This window comes from Ctenocephalides felis, unplaced genomic scaffold (assembly GCF_003426905.1).
Source record: "Ctenocephalides felis isolate EL2017-DRISC unplaced genomic scaffold, ASM342690v1 CF-g0.4_SCAFFOLD_03571, whole genome shotgun sequence".
Taxonomy (NCBI): Eukaryota; Metazoa; Arthropoda; class Insecta; order Siphonaptera; family Pulicidae; genus Ctenocephalides; species Ctenocephalides felis.
Window position 1 is genome coordinate 14,402,464 of NW_020539725.1, and position 22,560 is coordinate 14,425,023.

At 28.7% G+C, this 22,560-nt stretch overlaps 2 protein-coding genes across 3 annotated transcripts in view; both read right to left on the minus strand.

The window, feature by feature from the left end:
* The window catches only part of LOC113384664 (myosin light chain kinase, smooth muscle-like), a 61,370-nt gene that overhangs the window by 9,248 nt on the left and 29,562 nt on the right, over positions 1-22,560 (minus strand). Inside the window, exon 1 of one of the 2 annotated variants that reach the window (XM_026622414.1) lies at positions 3,380-3,417. The exons of the other annotated variant lie outside the window; for it this stretch is intronic. Coding sequence (XP_026478199.1) covers positions 3,380-3,410 — 31 coding nt within the window. The 5' untranslated portion in view covers positions 3,411-3,417. Of the gene's footprint in view, positions 1-3,379; positions 3,418-22,560 lie in introns of those variants that run through there. 2 annotated transcript variants of the gene reach the window in all.
* LOC113384662 (patj homolog) overlaps positions 18,295-22,560 on the minus strand; it is a gene marked incomplete in the record, with an annotated part of 40,745 nt that continues 36,479 nt past the window's right edge. The window contains 1 exon segment of the mRNA XM_026622412.1: positions 18,295-18,536.

Consider the following 22,560-nt stretch of genomic DNA (forward strand, 5'->3'; position numbering starts at 1 on the left):
CAAGTTATAGTAATCGTGTGGGAGATTGGCAGGTCGCGTCAATTTTAGTAAGCGAGGAAAAAAATAATAATTGACGTTGAGTTTTGTTGGATCATTTGTTTTGGGCAATGTGAAATTTCGTTCAGATAAATTTATAAAAATTATTCACTGTATTAAAGCATAAATACTTTCTAATCGGCGATTTATTTGATTTCCGATAATCGCAAAAAAATCGTAAATGAAAATTGTTATATATTTTTACGTTTCAAAGGTTTCTGAACATTTTGGTATACCTTAGAAAAAATGGATATATATATATATATGTGTGTGTGTATGTGCAAATACAAATTTTCGTCGACGATTTCGGAAACAAGGATCAATAATTAAAAAAACATTCGATTCGTATTGATAAAGAGACGTGCTGATTAGTTTTTGGCGAAGGCAGGTCTAGCCGTTCCAAAGATACGGGGCAAAAAGTGCTTAAAACGGTAACTCAGTTGTTAAGAGAACGCAGCGGTAACTCATCATTTTTTAATAATTCAAAAAACATTTTACTTGTATTGACAAGATAAAAAACTGATTAAATTTTTGGGAAGGCAAGTCTAGCGGTTTTGGAGCTCTAAAAATGCGTTTTTCTCACACCATGGATTTTGTTTTGGGCATAGAAAAATATCAATCGTGTTTCAACATAAATGTTAATAAAATTCATATTTATACAATCCGAAAATATAAGCAAAAATGATAATTTAAATTTTATAAACTATAATTTATTACATCATTATAATTTTATCAGTATTTTTTTACCAATTTCAGAGAATTTTGTGCAAATTTCTTTGTATATGATTTCATAAGATTCGTTGCTTTCAGATGTAGTATTCTTTTGGCAAACGATTATTTAACGAATTCTTGGCATCGTAGTCGGAAAGGTTTTGGTATTTTATTATTTGTGTATTAATAGCATATGAAAGATAACTCTTGAAATATCGATTGTGTTTTTATTGGCAACTTTGACTAATTATCCTACGACTCATTAAAAAGTCTGCGGTTCCTGTTATATGATATTTGACACTGTAGCTAACTATTATTGATAACATTGACCAGTCAAAGCAAACCGAAGTAGAAAGACCAGTACATTCGCAGTATATATCTTGGCAATGCTTTCAAGTATCTAATTGTAAGTAAAAAATAAAATGTGTGCTCTGTCCAATTTATATTTTATTCCTGCTTAACACGTTTTAATATTGTTTGATATTACTCGTACTACATGCTACCATTTTTTAATGTAGAGACTCAAAATCTCTGTTGGCAGCTTTCTGCTTGCATAATTTTATAGATGCATCAAACGCATCATTAATAATGATGCTATAACAAATCGTAAAATATGCAATTTAGAACAGAATAGTGAAATTCCAGCATTGTTTGCAGACAGTAATAGTCATTTGTCGGACGTATTTTCATTTTATTATATTGGCCATGAAGCAGCAATCTTCACGGCATTGAGCTTTTACACGTGGTTATTACCCCTGGTAGAGGGGGTTGCTGAGATTTTAATGGACTAATTGTCCACTTCTAAAAGTAAAGTCCGTGAGACAACATGTGATAACTAATCAATAAATATATCTTCTTTCATTATAACTTAGTGACAAATCAGTGATTGTAATAAGAACTGCAACAAATAACAAAATAAATACATACAAATACAGAACAAATCAGTGTTTAATACAGTCCACAGCTACAAGGGTTAAATTATAACCCAACAACCTGAGTTATCAAAGGAGAGTTTTAATAAATTCTATAACCACGTGGCGGATATACAGTCATAAAAGTGAAATTGGTAATGGTAGTATTTATAGCTATCATTGGCTACTGATACTGATAGATAATATTGGTAATTGATATATAATGGACAATAATGGTGCTATGCCCGAAAATAGATCCATGGTGTTGAACATTATTTAATATTCACTTTTATATATTCAATTTCTCCTTTCATGATTCCGCTTCGACTTTCTATTATATCTGCTTTGTCTTCTCATTTATAGTTTTTGGAATTCATGCCTCTGATCAGTCGAGAGTCAAATCCAAACAGATCCAATGTGTATTAAAATATAGAAAGCCAATTAATGCAAAAAAATTGTTTTATGCTGCATGTTGAATAGATCAGTCACTACTTTTTGCTGCAAAATTATTATTAACTTCCCGCAAGTTATAGTAATGGGCCAAAAACCGAAAATGAAAATTTTTGCATATCTTTACGTTTTAGAGGTTTCTGAACATTTTGGCATACCTCAGATAAAATCGATGGGTATGTTTTGTGTGTCCACAATTTTTTGTCCACGTTTTCGGGCGCACGAATTATCCGATTTGAGTGGTTCAAAAAACATTCGATTCCTATTGATAGGGAAATATGCTGATTAGTCTTCGACAAAGGCAGGTCCAGCCGTTTCGAAGATACGTAGCAAAGAGTGCAGAAAATGTAAATCGTGTTTTTCAAAGAACAGAGCATCCGATTAGAATAATCTAAAAATATTCAATTTGGAATGATGAGGAGAAGTGGTGATTATATTTTGGAAGAAGCAGGTCTAGCCGTTTCGAAGATACGGAAATAAATATGCAAAAAATGAAAATTTTTTAAAGAACTAAACATCCGATTCAAATGATTCATTAAACTTTTTGCTTGTGTTGAAGGAACGATTGCTTTTGGGGAAAGAATTTTTTTGCTAATTTTTTTTGCTAATATTTTTGCTTACTGATTTTTATTATGGTACGTTCCAGCAATTTGCCTTAAGGTACGATGCCATGCACCACTAGTTATTATTTTGTTTCAGAATACACATTTTTCCATAAAGATTTATTTAGATTTGTGATCTCATAATCATAAAATTCTGCTCGCAAAAATTAAGAAGTTTGATTACTTTGGAAAAATATATGTAGTAGAAAAGCAAGATGATTTTATTTTTTACTTTCCAAATAATGCAATATTTGCGTCGTATATTAATACAACTTATATTAATCGCATTTTATTATTTAATCGTTATTTTAAAGTTCCATAAATCCTTGTAAATTACATATAATAAATATGATTCACAAGTAATAAATTTGTTTGCATATGATATAATTCTTATCTTGTACTTTGTCCAATGTAGCTATCAAAATAGTCAATGTTTTCTGTTTCAGTTATTCAAACTTAATAAAATATACATACAATTAAGTTTGAAAAATGTTTAGTTTATATTTTAAATGTTATATTTTTAGTAAGAGTTGTTAACTTTGTGAAATAACTCAAAAACATATCACTTTTTATCATAAATTATATTTTGAATACGAATTAGAGCAATTATAATTCTCCCACGTAGTAAATTAATTTTATGCAGGAAATAATTATAATATTCAACCTCACCTGATTTAATTTTGGTTCTTAATTTATCCATAGCAATTAGTTGAAATACTACATGTAATATGAACAATTTATTATTTTTACTAAAAACTACAAAATCACTTGTTATAAAACTATAATTAATATATTATTTACAAGATAAATATAATATTTGCTTTGTATTGACACTTGTTCGCGGTGTTATTATGGCGGTGAAGTATTGATATAACTTTTGATTCGATAGGAAAAATCGTTATCAAGTACAGAAACGTACTAGATTAACTTTATCAAAAGCTGATAAATTTTGATTAGTTACGTCATTATATTAATGCAGAAATCATTAAAAATATCAGATACATCTGATAAACAGAAAGTTTATTCGCCAAAAAGAACTGTTTTCCAAAAGTTATCACTTGGTATCTTATCATATAATTTATTTCTTTATATATAGAGAAGTTACTTCCCACAAATTGGAGAATTTACTTGTGTACAAAGTCAATAATAATAGAGAGGAAATAATGTAACTAGTGGTGTATGGCAACGTACCTTGAGGCAAATTGCTGAAACTTCCCGTACCGTAATTAAAATATCTAAGTATAAAAATACGCAATAATTGTTTTAAATAATTTCAAATATATTATTAACTTCCCGTAGGGTAAGGTATAGTAATAGCAAAATAATCGAAAATGAAAATTTACATATATCTTTACGTTTGAAAGGTTTCTTTACGTTTGAAATGGATGTATGTGTGTGTGTATGTGTGTGTGCGGATACAAATTTTCGTCGACGATTTCGGGAACACGGATCAACCGATTTGAAATTTGATTTTTAAAAACATTAGAATTGAATTCATAAGGAGACGTGCTGATTAGTTTTTGGCCTAGGCAGGTCTAGCCGTTTCGAAGATACGGGGCAAACAGAAACAAAAATGGTAATTCAGTTTTTATAATGTTAGTGTTAACAATATCAATTCGCACGTAAGAAGTACTCGGATCGAGTCCTTGGTACTGTCTATGTCTATGTGATACTGTTTGTGGGTTGTAATACTGAATATAAAGTCAATCCTCATAATATGGAGTAGATTAAATTTGACTGATATTAGGATAATGTCGAACATTAAATAGAATAGAGAAAAAAGTGTATAAAAATGTAGAAGTGCATAGAAAACGAATCAGCACATCTCCCAATCATTAAAAATCGAGTATTGTTTTAATCGTTCATATCGGTTGATCCGTACTCTCGAAATCGTCGACGAAAATTTGTATCTGCATACATACATACATGCTTGCATACACACGCATATGTAGAAGTGATACTGACAACTGAGGTAAGAACGTCATGGACACCAAAGTGCTAATATATCTGCGATCTTCGGAAAGAATCATTTCAGAGCGAGTATTATAGCATTCTAGATCCTCCCCCTGCGAAGTAATGCCCAACGTGGTTTCCACGAGGACCACAACCAAGCGAAAAGCGGAGCTTTTAGTGGGTATCATACCCAGGCCGTATATTGAGTTCGACATACCCAATAAGAGAACAGCCTGGAATGCATAAATGCATTTTCCTCGCCATACAAAAAAACGCCTAGACACATACATTTTTTCTAAGGTATACATAAGAAACAACATTATGGCATATGTTCAGAAAACCTTTAAAACGTATAGAAATGCAATTTTTGAAGTAAAACTTCTTTAGACGCGACTAGGGTGTAAATCCGTACAAATACAATGGAAGTGCGTTACGGCCGATTCGAGTGCCAATGATTCGTCATTGGCTCTCGATGATATCATTTCAATATGGGTCGATTGTGATTAGTCGTCGTGTATGTGAATAGAGATCTGTCGTTGTATGCTTACCAATATCAACGAGAAAAGTTACATCGTAGTACAAGATTATATCGCCAGCAAAAAAGTAAAAAAAAATACAAGTAGTCAACGAATGTATGTTAATTTTAATTACACGAAGTTCTTCAAACACAATCACATAATAAGTGAAGTTGCAAAAACAATATTTGTTTACGCGTTGTTTAACATAATTCACTGTGTGAACGAATATAATAGAAATTATTAATCAGCAACACTTCATTTCTCTAATAAAGGTTCATTTCTAAACGCTAATTTCAATGACAAACCGATCATGTCATATTTGAAGTATGACTTTAATTGCATTATTGTTTTTAAATATTATACATATTTTTAATGCTATTATAAATATATAATTTATAATTTATCATTATATAAATGAGTATAATGTTTGACATTGACACTAATAAATGTGTGCTTCACGAGTGTTACCATATTACTAATAAACATTTTTCAAAATTGTTATATGATGTATTTATATTTACTTAAATGCCATCTTGTACAGTAGCAAATAAGTTTTACTTCAATCGCGTGTGAACCTTGCACGTACACTTTTGTAATTTATTTTTGAAATAAATCTCCCGTCTGACGGGGGGATGTATTGGTGAAAAATAATTATTTTCATAATAGACTATTATAATTAGATATTATAGAAACTTATTAATAGATAATTATAATAGACTAATAATAGAATAGTAGTTCACTGACTTTTGTCTTAAACATGTATATCAAAGAAAAAGTTTGGAAACTAAATCTAGCTTATGAAAGGTATGTAATTTATAAAAACCAATTGAAATTCGTATAACGCTTTATATCAATTATGAAATTTAAAAAAAAATTAATGCCCGCTATCTCGAAGCGTCGGCATATAATTCTCCGCTGGCATTTGGCCAAAAATTCTTCAATGAACGATCAGTGTAGATTAAATTCTAGGTAGAAAAATCCACAGCAAACAAAATCCGTAACAAATTACAGAGCCTTTCAGCGAATTCATAAATAGAACTAGAATAAAATAGTTTAAAGTCTAAATAGTATAAAATGTTTGGATGGAAAAGAAGTGGAGAAAATAATGCAAAGGCGTTCGTGCGTATGAAAAGTTTTTGTAAGCAATACAAAAATAACATTTATTTTATTTTTCTTGTATTTGTTCATATAATTATTATCATTTCATATTATAATAAAATTTCTGAATCTATTAATATTGCTTTAACAAGCACCAATCTGCATTCAAAGTATTGTAATATAAAGTTGGTTGTAAAAAGTTACTGTTATATAAAAAATAATTCAAAGAAACGAAATATTTTTTTGATAATTGAAATTGCGTACGTATTTATTAAAAATTAAAATCGTATCATATATTAATCAATCAAAGATCAATCAATTCAGGATTATTGAGAAATCCTTATTAAAAAAACAATAATGTACTTAAAGTCATACTTCAAATGACATGATCGGTTTGTCATTGTAATTAGCATTTAGAAATAAACCTTCATTAGAGAAATGAAGTAATTACTGATTAATAAACTCTATAATATTCGTTCACACAGTGGATTATGTTAAACAACGCATAAACAAATATTGTTTTCGCAACTTCACTCATCATATAATAATTGTGTTTGAAGAACTTCATGTAATTAAAATTAACATACATTCATTGAGGGCTTGCATTTTTTTACTTTTTCGCTGGCGATATAATCTCATTCTTTGAACAGCTGCTTTATCTGTCTTGCCTAAAAAATATTTTCTATTTCAATAACTTCAAAGATCTATAGAAACTACGAATAGTATAGTAATACGGCACAAATGTTTAATTTGTTTTATTATTATCAAGGAACAGGGTAAAATATTCTTCTGATCATGGCATTTTTCATTAAATCAAGATTTGTACTACGATGTAACTTTAAAATGTTTATTTATCTATGCCGATTTCCTTGTCGATATCGGTAAGCATACAACGTTGATGCCGTTGAGAGCGAATGGCGAATCATTGACATTCGACTCTGCCGTAACGAACTTCCGTTGCATTTGTACGGATTTACATCCTAGTCGCGCCTAAAGAAATTTTACTTGAAAATGTAAGAATTGTCTGGATGTTTATAAAGGTTTTGATATGAAATTCAATGTTGATTTTAGAATCAATTCAGGATTTTTAAAAAATCCTTATTAAAAAAAAATAAATAAAAATTGTGTGAATGTTTATGAAGGTTTTCATATGAAATTCATTGAAAAACAAACGTAATTCCTCTATTGAGAAAATTTTGAATTGAGTTCTTAATAAACGACTTTCTTTTATTTTGAATGTTATCTTATCTTCCTAATATAATCCGAGGTATTAAAAAATCTATCGCAAATATCAAAGTCATTTGTTTTGTAAATTAATTAATATTTGTTGAACAATAATTTTAAATGTTCCAAAAATATATTTTCACAATAATGTTCATAAAAAGAAAGTAATTGGAGGCATATACGTGATTTACTAATTTTTATAACAAAAGTTGTGGTAATATGAATGAATTGAAAGCGTTTATAAGAAACATTTTACAAGTAAAAGACAGATATATACTTTAAAAAATCAGTTAAATTATTAGAAAGCCACGAGAGATTATTATTTGAGAGAACTTTTTATATAGATAAGTTGATTTCTTGTACATTAATTAGGTATAATCTGATTATGCAAGCTAACTACAGCTAAAGATTCTATTATCAATTAATGACTCATATCTTGTTAATGTGTTCCTGCCAAATATAAATTTGATATATAAAAAGGTTTTATAGAGTTTGGAATGCCGCTATAATAGTAATATTCCACTAGAAAAAGATTGATAAATAGTTCTGAAAACATTTCAAAAATATATAGATCTGTTATGACGTAAAACCATATTGGATAGTAAATAGTAAACAAGAACGTAACTATGCAAACATTACACCTTGGGCCCATTCATTCAAAATTATTCAATGAATAAGTGCCAGATGAGTCAAGTGAAAACAAATTAATAATTTTAACATGAGTTAGATGATATTCATATTTGATACCTCAGAACTACTTCATCTGCAGATACGAGAATAGATCATTCAATTGAAAATAACCGGGCACTCCAATATAAGAGAATTTCATAAGGAAAATATATCATACAAATTCATTGAATTGAAATAACTCATAATCAGCTTACGAATTTTCCTATGAAAATATGATATAATTACTATACAATATAAAATATTTCATATAACATATTTAATATACATAAGTATATTATACACAAAATAAAGCATACATACAAGGATGGTTCTTACGGCGAGAAAAATCGAATCATTGCCGGGAAAACCCTAAAAACAGCCCTTTCCTTTTTCTCATACAAACCTTAGTAAATTCATATTTTTGCCATCAGATACAGAATATTTACTCAAGTCAATGAAGCGTTTTGCGTCTGAATTTTTTTACTGTGCTCCAATTCGTATAAAATTTTGAAATTAGGTTTATCTTACTCTCAAGTTCAAAAGTGAAAATAATTTAGCCTCCTTTGCCATCTCCCGGGGGGATGACACCCCTCTCAGTGGTGTAATTTCTTTTTTTTTCAAAATAACATCGGATATCGATAAAAGATCTAATTATAAGAAAACAATGTTTTATAATTTTTTTCAAAAAAGCAAACACTCATCATTTTATTTAGAGCATTGTACATTTAAGATCCATATGGGTGGATGTTTATACATTTCGGTATAGACTGTAGTGTAAAAAAAAACTAACTAATAATTTTAACTAATTGGTAAACATCAGTATAGGTTATTAAAATAATGGAACTTTTGAATTGTAAACATAAGTACAGGACAACGTCTGTCGGGTCATCTAGTATAATATAAATTATAATATATAATTAAAAATCTATAATGTTCTTTTGATCTTTCACGATTTGGCTTATTGTTTTTGTCTTGTCGGAACTTTCCAAAGGAATAGTTTATATGTTTTTCAGAAAATCCATTTTGCTGATTTTATATTTTTTCGTCGTTTTAAATCATTTGATATCGAAATTGAAAAAATTATTTGTATGTATGAGTCTGTGAGCGCAATTTGTACCTTTCGCCGACATTCTTTGAATTCCATAAAACTCAATAAAGACAACACACGTTAATTAGTTTTGTACGAATTCTAGAAAAGTAGCGAAAAATGCAAAATTTTTAGTCTACGATTTCGCAAAAACCTTTGTGTCAATTTTGAAAGTTTAAAAAGCAGTCGAAAAATGTCAGTTGGAGATCGTACTGATTAGTTAAAATCGGCATTCAAAAATTTGTTTGTTCATTTTATTCAAACTTTGACTATTGGTAGAGCACAAGGTTTTAATAAACATACTGAACTATTATAGGTCTAATATGACAAGTGGTTTGATTGAAAAACTTCATCAATTTCCGAAATAATATTCCACTTTTTAAAAACAAAATTAAATAATCTGCAATAATGTGTGCAAAATTAAATAATCTCTCATTATGTGTTTTGCACATTATCTGCAATAGTTTCTCATATACAGCAACTTGGTAAATTTATAAATCAATCATAAATCAATATACATTGTATACATATTAATGATATGTATTTTTATTATGTATACATACATACTACACCTATGCCCCGTTTTACGAAGAGAGGTTCCATAAAAAACCTTTTGGAGTGTAACTCCAAAAATACACTATTATATGGAAAAACCGTGCTAAACAAAAATCACTATAAAAAGTTCTTTTTGACCGTGTAAAATCGAAAACGTGTAAAACGAGTAGTGTAAAACGGCGGATAAGTGTATGGTTTATTGATTTCTTATTTATCAAGCAGATTATTTACAAATGTCGGAAAGTTTAAGCAACTTGTATTAAAACAAAATGCCACTTACACTTACTTTATTTAAATTTCAATAGTGTCCTAAAAACCAATTCGAATTCAAAACTAATTATGTCATATCCAGACCAACAAATATAGTATTGGAAATCCGAATTGATTTACTATCGAATGAAGCGTTTAACTCGTTAAACAGATCATTTATCGTTTTTCAAATCAGATAAATAGATGTTGTAAGACAGATCGATCTGTCTTTAATTAATTAATTGCCACCATCAAAATATTTGACAATGGAAAATGAAATATATTGGATTCTGTTCTTACATCTGCAAGATTTAACTTATGTCAATGAGAGTCGGGAATTCAGCAAGGAATGTTTGGCTTGGGGCCATTGACACGTTTGCCGGTAGATCTGTGGTCCAGAATGCTGGATAATGTGATCTCTATGCATCGAAGGATCGAAAATAATATTTTAGGAATATGTTTTCCATCCTACTCTATAAATATGTCAAACGAAAGTAAAAACTGAATAACTTAGAGATAGATCTTAGGTGGAATAACATTCTCTATTTTTTATTTTTACTAAACTTTATAAAGAGTCATTATTTTTGACGGCGGTCTTAGAAATGTTATTCACAGTTACGGTTCCAAAGCTTGAATAAACAAAAAAAAATAAAAATTAATCACAATAACCGAAAGATGGTCACAGTTTGGCCAGAGCTTTGGGTTGCACTTAAAAGCTCATAATTTTCAAACTGTATAAGATATATATTAATTTAACTAGTGTTGCATGGCATCATGCCTTAAGGTAAATTGCTGGAATTTCCCGTTCCAAAAACTAAATTATTAAAAAATACTTTGCAAAACTTTGAAAGATTAGATTTTTGAGAAATTTTGAAATTTTTGAATATATTGGTCTTTTTTGAAAAATTGTTTTTTTTATATAGTTTGATTTTCGTTTGTATTTTGATTTATTTTGAAAATTTTGAACATTGTTTTAAGCAATCGCACTGCATAGCTGATTTGGAGTCGAAATATCAAAGCGCGGGAGCGCCTCGTAGTCGTCTAGCGTATAAACATTGGTACGGTACCCGCAAAATTTGTACTTATTATTATAATCTTTATAAAATATTACGATGTACATGTGTCTAATATTCAGTTTTGACCGCCAAATGGCATTATTTTTCATTTTTTTTATTGGATCTCCGGAAACGCTGTACCTGCCTTTACAAAAATTTCACCAGCTGTTCATTTCCTCAATACAAGTAAAATGTTTTTCGAATTATTTGAATCAGACGCTCCGTTATCTCAAGAACTTAAATACCATTTTTAGCACTTTTTACATCTTATCTCCGAAACCGCTAGACCTGCTTTTGCCAAAAACTAATCAGTCTACTTATCAGTAGAAATCGAATGTTCTTTAAATTATTCGAATCGGTTAAATCGTGCTAGCGAAATCGTCGATGAAAATTTGTATCCGCATACACATACACACGCAGACGCACACACACACATTCAAACATACATCCATTTTTTCTAAGGTATGCCAAAATGTTCAGAAACTTTTGAAACGTAAAGATATATGAAAATTTTCATTTTCGATTTTTTGCGATTACTATAATTTACCCTACGGGAAGTTAAAAAAGAAACAAGTTACGATCAATTCTATTAAGTTTCGGTTTGACGTTGAGTTCTGGGACACCCTGTGTAATAGACTCAAGAATAAATATTATGTGACGTGCAAGCGCAGTTAATTTATTATATTTTTTAAAAATTATTTAATTCAATACAGTTCTTAATGTTGGTTAAACTAAAGATCTAACTACTGTGTTGCATTGATTATATATCGAAATATCTCTATCTCTATGTTTGCTCTGCTATAGTCAGCAAAGTATCATTATCGTTAAAATTTTATTACAGTATCTAAAATTAAGTTAATTATAATATTTTATATTATTTCAGTATTTCAGAAGTCCAAAACATAATTTTACATTCAAATACTAAAGATTGACAAATAAAAGTTTCTTGATTTAATTGCATATCTAATCAAATGATAAAAGTAGCATTAATGGTGCCAATGGAATTTTTACAATCCTGATTAATTCATTGAAAATATCATATGAAATTAGAGAAAGCAAATTTGTTAAGTGATATATTTAACCAGAATAAAATAATAACTATTTATATCTAAAACAATTTGCAAATACTTATTTTCGGATTATATATGATTAACTACATGATATTTTTTGCGATTTGATGTAGCTAAAAAAACACATAAATAAATATCTAAGTAAACATATTTGTAAATGCATTCGTCACCCTTTAAAATTAGCACGATCCAAATCAACCATATGAAATTTTTGATAAATGGTATCTTGATCGAATTATATACATGAACTAAATTTGAAATTTAAGTGCGCAATAGAACAAATTCATATTGGTCTCTTCTAAATAACATATTTGTTTGAAAATTAATTTATAGATTCGATCAGATAAATTTTTGATGGGACATAACATATGTCATAATTATATTAGTAAATATGATATAATGATAATTGGTAGCTGATAGCACCATCAATTTTAATTGAAAGGAGCAGAAGTAAAATTTCCAAGTATGATATCTTTTTGAATAAAGTATCTGAATAGCTGAAGCAAACCATTTTTATTATATTATGAAGAAAATAAAGCACTCGACATATAAATAAATCGCAATTGTTGCTAGCTTTAACTAATTTTGGTTAATAATCCACCGAATTGTTTCTTAGTAATTGACAGCTAAAGATATAATTTTTCTTTCATATCATAATTTTTGATTTGGCGATAAAAATGTAGATATTTTTGTCTATATGTGATGTTGGAATTGAAAATATAATTATACATTATTCTATAGAAAAAATCGGTACAAGGTTAAACTTGGCTTGGCGCCGACTAAATATATTTTAAGATTGTTCTCGACATATTGTTCAGCGCCTCTTGTCGATTAAAAGTTTCTCAAAATACTTCTAACACTGAAATTTGTTAGAAAATATATTGACTTCGAAATAGAACCTTTCTGCTCAAAATGTTTGCGAGAAAGTATGCATTCCAAATATTCACCTCAAGATGTGAAATGTTATAAACTTACTTCTAGCTATGAGTAATTTTATTACATTTGTAATTTGAAATGAAATACAGAAGAATACAAAAGTCTTAATTCTAGAAAACTCGTCGCAATTTTATTATTTTTTATTGTGGTCTTAGAAATGTCATTCACGGATACGAGATCAAAATTTAAATAAGAAAAACTAATCAAAATTAACCACAACAGCCGCTTGACTTTGATTTCTGAGACACCCTGTATTTATATACGTCTAATCTAAAAAATCTGACTTGGGTTTCTGTTATAACTTTATTGCTTGGAATTGTATCTATATAATCAGGGTAAATAAAAATGATTAACATTCTATTTATTAGTATACGAATGACAAAATACGATATCGGACTTAACACACTGCCTTGAGGAACCCCGATGCTAACCTTTTAAAATTCAATTGATTGGTGAGATGAATAGACTTCTTTTGAATATATAGAATTGACTTCATACATAGTCACACAGTCTTTCAATTAATTTATATTAAAATAAATTTTATCAACGACAATCGCCATTGTTGGTAACTTTAATTGTACACGTTTAAGTTTACGCCATTATTGGTGTCTTTAATTGCACTATTTTTAACAATTCGCATTTATAGCTATAAAAATATTATTGACTTGTCATAAAACTAACATTTTAGTGGAAGAACTAGCTGTAAGTGGAATTCTGTCTTAAGGCAATTAGGGCATCGTGCCTTAAGGCAAATTGCTGGAACTTCCCGTACCAAAAATTATTATTTTTTAAAAACGATTAACATTTTTGGAAAAAAAATAACTTCGAAAAAATAAGATTATTGAGAAACTATAAATTTGACAAAAAATTACTTTTTTTTGAAAAAAAATTGGAAAAAAAAATTTTAAAAAATTATTTTTTTTTTGAATTTTTTTTTTGAAAAAAAAAATGTTTTCTTTAGTTTAACATATTTTAGAAGATCTTTTTTTCGAAACAATCGTACTGCTTTAACTGCATAGAGATAAAATATAAAGCGCGCAAGAGCCGCGTCGCTGTTTAACGGGTAAATATTGGTACGGAACCCATAGGAATGTAAACAAAATTTATACTTATTGTTAAAATCTCTATAAAATATCTGATAATTTGATGTGCATATGTCTAATGATCATTTTTGACCGCCAAATGGCATTATTTTTACTTTTTTCGTTAGATCTCCGAAACCGCTAGACCTGCCGTTATGAAAATTTGATCAATTCTGCATCGTGTCAATACAAGTAAAATGTTTTTATTTGAATATGAATGATTAAAATCGGACGCTCCGTTTTCTTAAAAATTGAGGTACCGTTTTTGGCACTTTTTGGCACTTTTTGCCCCATATCTTCGGAACGGCTAGACCTACCTCCGCCAAAAACTAATCAGCACGTCTCCTTATCAATATGAATCGAATGTTTTTTAAATTAGTCAAATTGCTTCATCCGTGTTCCCGAAATCGTCGACGAAAATTTGTATCCGCACACACATACATACACGCACACACACACACACATACACACACACACACATACATCCATTTTTTCTAAGGTATGCCAAAATGTTCAGAAACCTCTGAAACGTAAAGATATATAAAAATTTTCATTTTCAATTTTTTTGCGATTACTATAACTTACCCTACGGGAAGTTAAAAATATTATATTTGAAGAGTGTAGTTATATATGAAATAATTGTTTAGGAGTTTATGTACATAAAATATGGGTTTATTATTAATTGGTGAAGTATAAAATATAATATGAGTATCATAAAGTGCGAAAAAAGGTAATATCTTCAGATAAAAAACAGTTTTAAATGCTCTTCAAAATTTCATACTTGAATATTTCGTACCTAAATATGAGACATATTAATTAATAAAGAATATAGATTTATTAAACTGATTAGGTGTGATATCGGCAAATTTACCTGTGTATAATATTGTTGATTTGAATAATAATAATAAAAGTAAGAAAAAACGCATAAAAATATATTTACAACGTTTTGTGTAGAATATTCGCTTTATTATTATATTATGAATAGCTTTGTCTTTTTTGGATCGTTTATGATTTGTTTATTGTCTGCGGTTTCGCAAATATTTTTACTTAAGAAAGGAATGCACTAAAATGCAGCTAATACAAATATTTGTTCTGCAGAATTCCGTGAATTTTTATTAATTTGATCTATATAGATACATGCATCCATATATAAATAAATATATAATTATATATACATGATTATACATACAGAAACATATAGAAACCATACGGAAATGGTGCCATTCCGGAAATACTGGCATAGCTCTCAAAAATTAATCTTAGCATCAAAATTCATGTTGTAAATATTTATATTTATATATATATATATATATATATATATATACTAGATGACCCGACGGACGTTGTCCTGTATCCACGCCTACAATTTTTCAATAATCCTACATATACTAATATTTACCGTTTACCTAAAAATAATAATTATTATTTTTTAAATTATTTTTCACACCAAAATGCATATACATTGCATTTAATTTAAAAACAGTGAATGTCAATTTCATATATCCAATATGCACTAAATTTGTAAATGCCAAAATATTTCCTTCTTGATATAAGTTATTTTTCAATAGTGTTTTGTATCTATAATTTGATGTTGGAATAATTATTGTATTTGTTTCTTATTGAAGTCGTTAAAAATTCAATTTTCTTGAACTGTCAAAATTTTGTTTATGTTAAATTCAATATGTCGCTTTTTCATTGTGACCTATAATGTTTTGAGAAAGTTTTGGTATCCGAACTAATTTGGTAAGCAAATCAAATAAATATAAATTATAAATCTATTTATCTAATACCTCTCATAAATATTGACAAATGACATTTCACTTTTTTTCATGTCAACATTTATTAAATTTATAGATATTGATTTTTAATTAGATTTAAAACGATAAACAGTGATTTTGAATATAGCAATGTTTTTTGAATTATTCAAAACGGTTGATCGGCGTTCCCAAAACCATCGACAAAAATTTGTATCCGCACACACATGCGCACACACATACATCCATTTTTTCTAAGGTATGCTAAAATGTTCAAAAACCTTTGAAACGTAAAGACATATAAAATTTTTCATTTTTCTAATGAAATGGTAACAAGGAAGGGAAAGGGAATATTGATTTATAGTGCTCTCTCACACCAAGGACCTTAATTAAATATCAAACACACTAATATAAATATTTCTTTTAGATATTCTTCATTTGAAAATTTCAGAATGCTTGAAATTATTGAAATATTTCTAATGTTTTGCAAAATTTAAAAATGACTCAGACAAATTTTCATGTATTTTTTCTATCTATTTATATAATTAACTTTCCATTGCAATATGTAATAAAAATTCACATGCAATGTTTTATATACATCTGCTTAATTAATAAAAAATTTCAAAATGGTAATTAATTTTAACCTAAAAATATTTTTTTGCATATAGAATAATTAATTAAATATTCTAATGCATTGTTGCTTAGATATATGCACAGTGGTTACATAAAATAAAAATGTAAGTAAAGTAATACTACAAGTATAATAATACTACTTTTTAGGACAAAATGAATTGGAATTTGCGAATCTTTTTAGTTTTTAGTTAGAAAATAAAGACATCATGAAATGTCTTTATTAAGCCTTACAATCGCTGGCATTTTCGATTTTTCTTATCTAACCCTTGTCTGGTTAACGTATAGATTTTCTAGCGTTAAAAAACTAAATTTGTACTTTATATTTGATAAAATTTCTTCAAATTAGAAGAACAATAAAACTGTAGCGACAAAAGTAATAATATATCGGAAAAAACATACTAAATAACTTACTATAAATAAAATTATCAAAAAAATGTTTAAAAGCTAAGCTTGCATCTTAATCATTTTATAAAGTTCAGATTTTAAAGTCAATTATTTTATTTATATTTAATTTATATAATCTAACGTTTTTGTAATTATTGTACCTGTCAAGTCAATGTCTAATGTCATTACTGATTCTTTAAATATTTTCGAATTATCTTATCTTTTCCCGTAGTCGCTAATTAGCTTAGGCAAGCACATTGCGCAAAATAGAAGCGTAATACTTGATGTGGATGCTATAGCATTCATCCTATATAACAACTAGTAGGGTGCATGGCATGGTGCCCTAAGGCAAATTGCTGAAACTTCCCGCACCGTAATTAAAAATCTTTAGGTAAGGAACCCAAAAAAATTTACACAAAATGTGTACACATTATTAAAATTTCTATAAAATATCTGATAGTTTGATGTACATATGTCCAATAAACATTTTTGACCGCCAAATGACGCTTGTCTCACCTATTTTTATTGAGAATCCATAATCGCTGGACCTGCCTTTACAAATATTTAATCAGTTGTTCATCTTGTCAAGTAAAATGTTTTTTGAATTATTAAAATTGGACGCTCCGTTCTCTTAAAAACTGAGTTACCGTTTTTGGCACTTTTTACCCCGTATCTTCGAAACGGCTAGACCTGCCTTCGCCAAAAACTAATCAGCACATCTCCTTATCAATACGATTTGAATGTTCTTTGAATTATTCAAATCGGTTGATCGGTGTTCCCGAAATTGTCGACGAAAATTTATAACCGCACACACACACAGACATACATCAATTTTTTCTAAGGTGTGCCAATATGTTCAAAAAAAAGATATATAAAAATTTTCATTTTCGAATTTTTTGTGATTACTATAACTTATTCTACGGGAAGTTAATAAAATATTATAATATGACTACCCTTATAAACGGTGTTTTCTCAAATTTCGGATTAAACCACCAATTTAAATATAAAATGAAAGTCAATTTTTTTATGTTGCTGAAACTGTTACTGTCCAAGAATGTGTTAATAGAAAACTCATCAATAAATTATCGAAATAATTTAGATGAACCCGCATTTAACGTGAAACTTACAAAATTACTCTTTTTGTTTTCATATATTGTGACCAAATTAAAAACTGAGTTTCAAACCACGCTTTAATATATCATGATACTTAAGGATGAATTTCATTCTGTCAAAATTCTATCACATAACACATTAGCGCAATAATATAACTATAAACATATATAAAATGCAGGTTATTTTTTAATATATCGACTCACCTTTATATTTTGATTATCCACAATATTCCACTGGTATTTTCAAAACAAATCACTAATTATCAAACTAATCACTATTCTTTTAGATGAAACACTCTCTACGACATTTGGTGAAAACATTAACGAAACACGAACGCCGTCATATTGCTCCTTATGTTTTGGGTTTAAATTTAGACCGTCGTTCGGGAAGTCTCGCCCCAGTTCGGTTACTTAACTTGGTCCCAATGTAAACCAAAATTCTTGAACCTATAATTAAAATTGTGCTGATGAAATAAAAAAATTGTTTTCATGGTGTTTCCTTAAGGCAAATTGCTGAAACTTCCGGTTTTTTTTTATTAAGTAAATTAAAAATTATTTTTTTTTTTTCAAATTTTAGAACATAATTACAGAATTATAATTAACACATCAAAAATTATAATCGTTTATTTTAGCAACAATTTAAAATTTTGCATGTATGGTACAGAACTCTACATTACATAAAAAGTTAAAAATTAAAATAACTTTTATTTATGTTGCACAGAATAACATTTTATTTGAATTAGAAAACAACCTAAAATTGATTAAAATGTAATAATCTACATTCTAAAAGCGAACTAAATGTAAGTGGCATTTTGCCTAAAGCAAGCTGTGAAAACTTACAGATGTATGTTAAAAATCGATGTAACCATAAACATCGAGGTGTTTCAAAAATCTTTTTGAAATTTTGACACAGCCCATTATTCTGATAGATACTCTTATTTTAGCAATTTTTGCTAATCAACACGTTTTTACTAAATGCCCAATACCATCTGCATTGTCTATTTTTTTATATTCATTTATAAATTTAAGTAAAAGTTTTATGAAATAAAAGTCTATAGTTGATAGTTTTGTTATTGGGAAAAAAATCGTTAATTTTAGAGGTTTCGAAAAAGCTATCAATTTTGAATTCTTTTAGAAATACCACATTTCAATATCTTAAAATATTACAAAATTTAGAATAGAATGAATATTTTGCTCTTTATAATTTCCATATTGTCAACATTTTCAATAATCTGCATTTGTATATTATACTGGGGCCAATTCTCCAAAAAAATAGACCGCAACAATGGGTTGTTATGGCAACGCTATGTTAAGCACTTTTCTTTATATAAAAGCTTCCAAATCATGATGTAAATCACATTTCGTAGGTCTATAATATTTGTTTATAAAAATATTTATTAAAACCATGATCTCCATTATAATACCAAATTTTATTGAAGTCTCAAAAAAACAACAATTAACTACAAAGAAACGGCCCGGCCGATGTTTACCAATTAATCAGCGCAATTTCCAACTTAATTTAGTTTGAGAATTCTTTGAAGTTTTTGAATTTTTAACTTCGGTTCAGGATGTTTTCGCAAAACTTTAGAAAAAAAAATCGCACTTTTCTGGTAATTTTAGGAAACAATTTGACCAATCGTGTCGAAAACTAATCTATGCAAAAACGGTGCAGTTAAAAAAAAAACATCCACCAGAGGTACAATTTTGGCTCACTTGCCCTTATATACTGTACTTGGCCTCAAGCGGTTCAGAATTACTTGAAGCGTCGAGATTTATAATTAGCAAACAAACATGATGTGCTGCTTAAAATTTTTAAAGTCGAGATTTAAAAGCTTCACTCTAAGCACGGATTTTTTTTTTCAAATGATCCTTAAAAGTTTTCAAAATTTTAAAATTAAAAATGTTGGTGCGGAACCCACAAAAAAATCACACAAAATGTGTGCACAATATTAAAATCTCTATAAAATATCTGATAATTTGATGTACATATGTCCAATAAAGATTTTTGAAAATGTTTATTCAAATTGAGTGAATTGTGAATTGAGTGAACTCCAAATGAATTTTTTTTAACTTATTTCTATTGAGAGTACATAACCGCTGGACCTGCCTTCCCAAAAATTTAATCAGTCCTTCATCATGTCAACACAAGTAAAATATTTTTGAATTATTAAAATCGGACGCTCCGTTCTCTTAAAAACTGAGTTACCGTTTTTGGCACTTTTTGAGCCGTATCTTCGGAACGGCTTGATCTGCCTTCGCCAAAAACTAATCAGCACGTCTCCTTATCAATACAAATCGAATGTTTTTTGAATTTCCGAAATCGTCGACGAAAATTTGAATCCGCACACATACATACACACACATACATCCATTTTTTCCAAGGTATGCCAAAATGTTCAGAAACCTCTAAAACATAAAGATGTATATAAATTTTCATTTTCGATTTTTTGGCGATTACTATAACTTACCCTACGGGAAAAATCTTACTAATATTTTTAAAAACCAAATATATAGGAACCACAATGTTTCAAAGTAAAATCTCTATATTAACGAATGACGGCTTACGATTGACTGCGATTTTTTTTTTAATTTTTCAGAAGTTGCATAAAAAATCATTTCAATAATTTTCATTTAAGTAATTCTAAACTTCTCAAATCATTGTTCAATATTTATTCAAACTTTAGGTTTTTTCCATATAATTTTTTTTACTAATGCCTTAATAAGGTTATTCTGAATTGAATTTATCGCGCACGAACAGAATTAACTCTATTATTTACATGTTCCACAAAATAATAATAAAAATAGCTCGCAACTTAATCAAGATTTATTATTTTCTGTTTCTGTTATTCATCGCACCCATTATATCAGACAAATACGATTTTACTTTGTAAAATCTATAGGAATTGTAAACAATTCTCAAAGCCAATAGTAATTTGGCAATGATTACAACATTGCCATGCGAGGTCGAGTGGTTGATGGCATTTCTCACAGCTTTAACGAAATTAGTTTAATTAATGATATATCAAAATGTGATTTAGACTCATATCTAATTAAATTTTATTATAAGTAACGATTAAAGACAAATGTTAGATATTAAAATTATTTAACTTGTTATTGCGCAGTGTTGTCTAATGCATGATTTGATAATATCAGCGGAACCAAGTGAATTAATTAAGTAGTTTGCCTAAATTCTGCAGCAAAACTCATTCACAGCAGAACGATATCACACTTTCACATAGTCAAGAAGAAAAATCAAATATTAACAACTGCAATTACGTTCTCAAAACATCTCTAGGCACGGTTTTAAGGTACATTGCATAAACATCGCAATCCTAGTCAATATAATAATAATGATCGTGATATTTAAGATAATTGAGCTGACCAATGTGATATAAGAACTGATATTTCCAAAAATTCTAAAAACTAGATGACTAGGGATTTTGGTTAAAAAAAACAACCATATTTTAATAAAACTAAATAACTTTATTTTGTATTGTATTGCCCATTTTGATCAATGACTTTTTATCATTTTTTTCAAGCCGAATTATTATCCAATTTTCATAAAACTTCTGGTTTTTATTAAAACAAAAGCAACTTCGTCGAATACTATTTGAAACCATCATAATCACTAAATTGTTCACCGTGTTCACCATTCAAGGAACTTAGTAAAGTTCGAAACTAAAAGTAATTCAGAAGGTGAAAGGTCAATGCTATATTGTGGATGTGGCAAATCAACCCAACCAAACTCCAATAACTTTTGCCAAGTGGTCTAAATAAAATATTGACGTCAATAATGGAATTGATCACCACTCCGATTTGTCAATTCTTAGTCCAGTCATAGTAAGTTCACCTCGGAATTCGAGATACCCAGCTGTAAGTCTGTAAATACTTGTATATTGTCTCTAAAGTTGTCTCAAAATCTACACATGGTAGGGTGTCAATATCATATGTAGTTTTTGAGACAACTTTATTTTAGGGTGCCAATATACAAGTATTTACAGGCTTACAGCTGGTTATCTCAAACTCCAAGATTCTTACCTAATTTAAGCTTAAATGACTGTTGACTCGACTATTCTGGCCGCTTTTCTTTAACGGTTTTGTTCAATTTCGTTAGTTGTTCAATGTAGATATCAGAATTATCGTTCTGTTGGGTGGTAAGAGTAAAAGTAAACAATTCCTTTGTAAACAACTCCACCTGGACGACCAGATCGTTAAAAAAGTGAAAAATCACTAGAACAAAATTTGGCAAACCAATTTTGATACATAAACAGGTCATAACTTTTCGTAAGCTTAAGATGCCTTTACATTTGCGGAAAGAAAGAAGCATCTTTCAACGAACTCTAAACGAAAATAACGCAATGGCTGAAAAAAATCTTTTCTACTGATGGTCATCTAAATTAGTCCAGTCATTTAAGCTAAATCAAGTAAGAATCTCGGAATTCGAGATACCCACCTGTAAGTCTGTAAATGT